General features: G+C 47.2%; 1 protein-coding gene across 1 annotated transcript; it reads right to left on the bottom strand.

The window, feature by feature from the left end:
* Positions 1 to 370: 370 nt before the first annotated feature.
* Positions 371 to 1,840, bottom strand: LOC110026598 (anthocyanidin 5,3-O-glucosyltransferase-like). The gene has a single exon (XM_020727597.1). The coding sequence runs from the start codon at positions 1,823 to 1,825 to the stop codon at positions 383 to 385; it is 1,443 nt and encodes a 480-aa protein (XP_020583256.1). The 5' UTR covers positions 1,826 to 1,840; the 3' UTR covers positions 371 to 382.
* Positions 1,841 to 2,068: the final 228 nt, after the last annotated feature.

The raw sequence follows: 2,068 nt of genomic DNA, 5'->3' as shown, positions 1-2,068 counted from the left end.
AATGGTGAATTTTTCACAATTAAATAAGTAGCTTAAGAAAAATGACATCATTCCAAAATTTTTATCTTTTTCATCACCATTTCTCTTTTATTCTGTTCTTTTTGGTTCAAATCGAAGCAAATAGTATACAAGAATAATAGATAGCTTTAGGATAATCATCACTTATTTTTCAAAATAGAAAACACAGATGAACCGAAATAATTTTTGTGGCTGGTTCTAACAACAAATAAAAATTTCATCAAGCTGACTCCATCAAATCTCAACAACACAAGTAACATGAACTTAACTCATCTACTAAAATCATTTCAATCATTATTTGATTTCCAAGAAACAAGAATCATGTGACTCAACTTAGCAAAATTAATGCACGCCCACAACTATCTTAGTGTTGTCGTCCACCATCTTCTTCACCACCTCTCATGCATTGCAACATCTTAATCATGGCGGCATGAGACGTCCCTCCATCCATTATCGCATCCCTCGCCTTCTTCCCTACATCCTCCACTTTCCTACTCAGCTCTCTCCCACCTTGTGAATCCATCAACCACCTAACCCTCTCTTCCACCTCCTCGGCCACCACAAACCCATTCTCATCTCCTCTCATCTCGATCGCCACCTCCGCTTCTTCCACTAGAAACAACTTATTCATCTTTTGCTCCGCATAAAGCGGCCACGCAATCATCGCCACCCCAGCTACCCAGGCCTCCAACACAGAGTTCCATCCACAGTGAGTCACGAACCCACCAACTGCCTCATGCTCCAACAGTTCAACCTGCGGAGCCCATGACCTCACCAAAATTCCCCTCTCCCTTGTTCTCTCCTCAAACCTATCAGGCATCAATGTCTTGAGATCTGGCTCTGTCCACGGCATTACACCACCCTTAACCCCTCCAGACACTGGCGGGCCCCTCACAATCCACAAAAATCTCTGTCCACTACGCTCAAGCCCGATCGCAATCTCTCTAAGTTGTGCCTCCGGAAAGGCCCCCAAGCTTCCAAAGCTAAGAAACACCACACTCCCACTAGGCTGCTCGTCTAGCCACACCAAGCTCTCATGACGTGGCTCGCTAGCTAACCTGCTCCTTGTTATGGGCCCTACACAATAGATCGGGGTCATTTCAAAACTCGAGAAGCATAAGCCATTTGCAACACCATGAATCACATGGGGCTCCAAAGCCTCAAAACTGTTGAGAAGGACACCCTTCGCTAGCTTGGGCACAAGGGCGAACGAGGCGAGCATCTCTTTACTCGCCTCATTAGTGCGGTCGAACATGAATTCCGGAAAGTAAGAAGCTGGGATGGGATATGAGAGGCCTGCCAAGTGGAGTGGGGCATCACCAAGCTCGTCGAATTTGGTGTCAGATTGGGAGAGGAGGGTGGGGACGTAGAGCAAAGCCGAGAGGGCGGAGGCATTGATTGGACAAAAAATGTACAAGGGAAGTTGGAGCTCTTCGACGATATCACACACAATTGGTCCGCAAAGGAAGTCTACGATAAGGGCGCGAAAGGAACATGAGGAGGAATGGAGATGGCGAAGAAGGTGGTGCACGGAAAGTTTGAGAGTTTGTACGAGGTCGTCGAGCGGGGTTGGGGAAAGGGAGGGTAGGGTGATGATGGGGAGGTGGTGGAAGGAGATGGAGGGGTGGGAGGATTTGATGTTGGAGATGTAGGAGTTGATGGGATGATTGTTGAGGAAGGGTAGTTGGAGGAGGAAGATGTGGATGGAGAGGCCATGGTGAAGGAGGCGCTTTGCTAGCTCGATCATGGGAACTATGTGGCCCATTTGGCCGAGGGGGAGGAGAGCCAATGCGTCGTTCTTCTCCATCTTTGCCTATCTCACGTCAACTCAAAGCTTGTCTGCAAATGCTGAGAGTTGATGGGGTTTATATAGGCTTGGTGCCGTTGATTGGGAAAAAAACTGGATCCGTTGGAGCCAAGTTGGCCTGCAGATTATTTTGTTGATTCAGCTAATTGTTGAAGTTTTAAAAATACGGGGTTGCAGGAGGCCATTAACGGGTCAGAAGTGCAGGCGGTGTTTCGGCAGTATGGTGTTAAAATATTGTGATAT

Source organism: Phalaenopsis equestris, unplaced genomic scaffold (genome assembly GCF_001263595.1).
Source record: "Phalaenopsis equestris unplaced genomic scaffold, ASM126359v1 Scaffold000382, whole genome shotgun sequence".
Lineage (NCBI taxonomy): Eukaryota > Viridiplantae > Streptophyta > Magnoliopsida > Asparagales > Orchidaceae > Phalaenopsis > Phalaenopsis equestris.
Note: the sequence above shows the minus strand (reverse complement) of the source record. Positions and strands in the feature narration are given on the sequence as shown.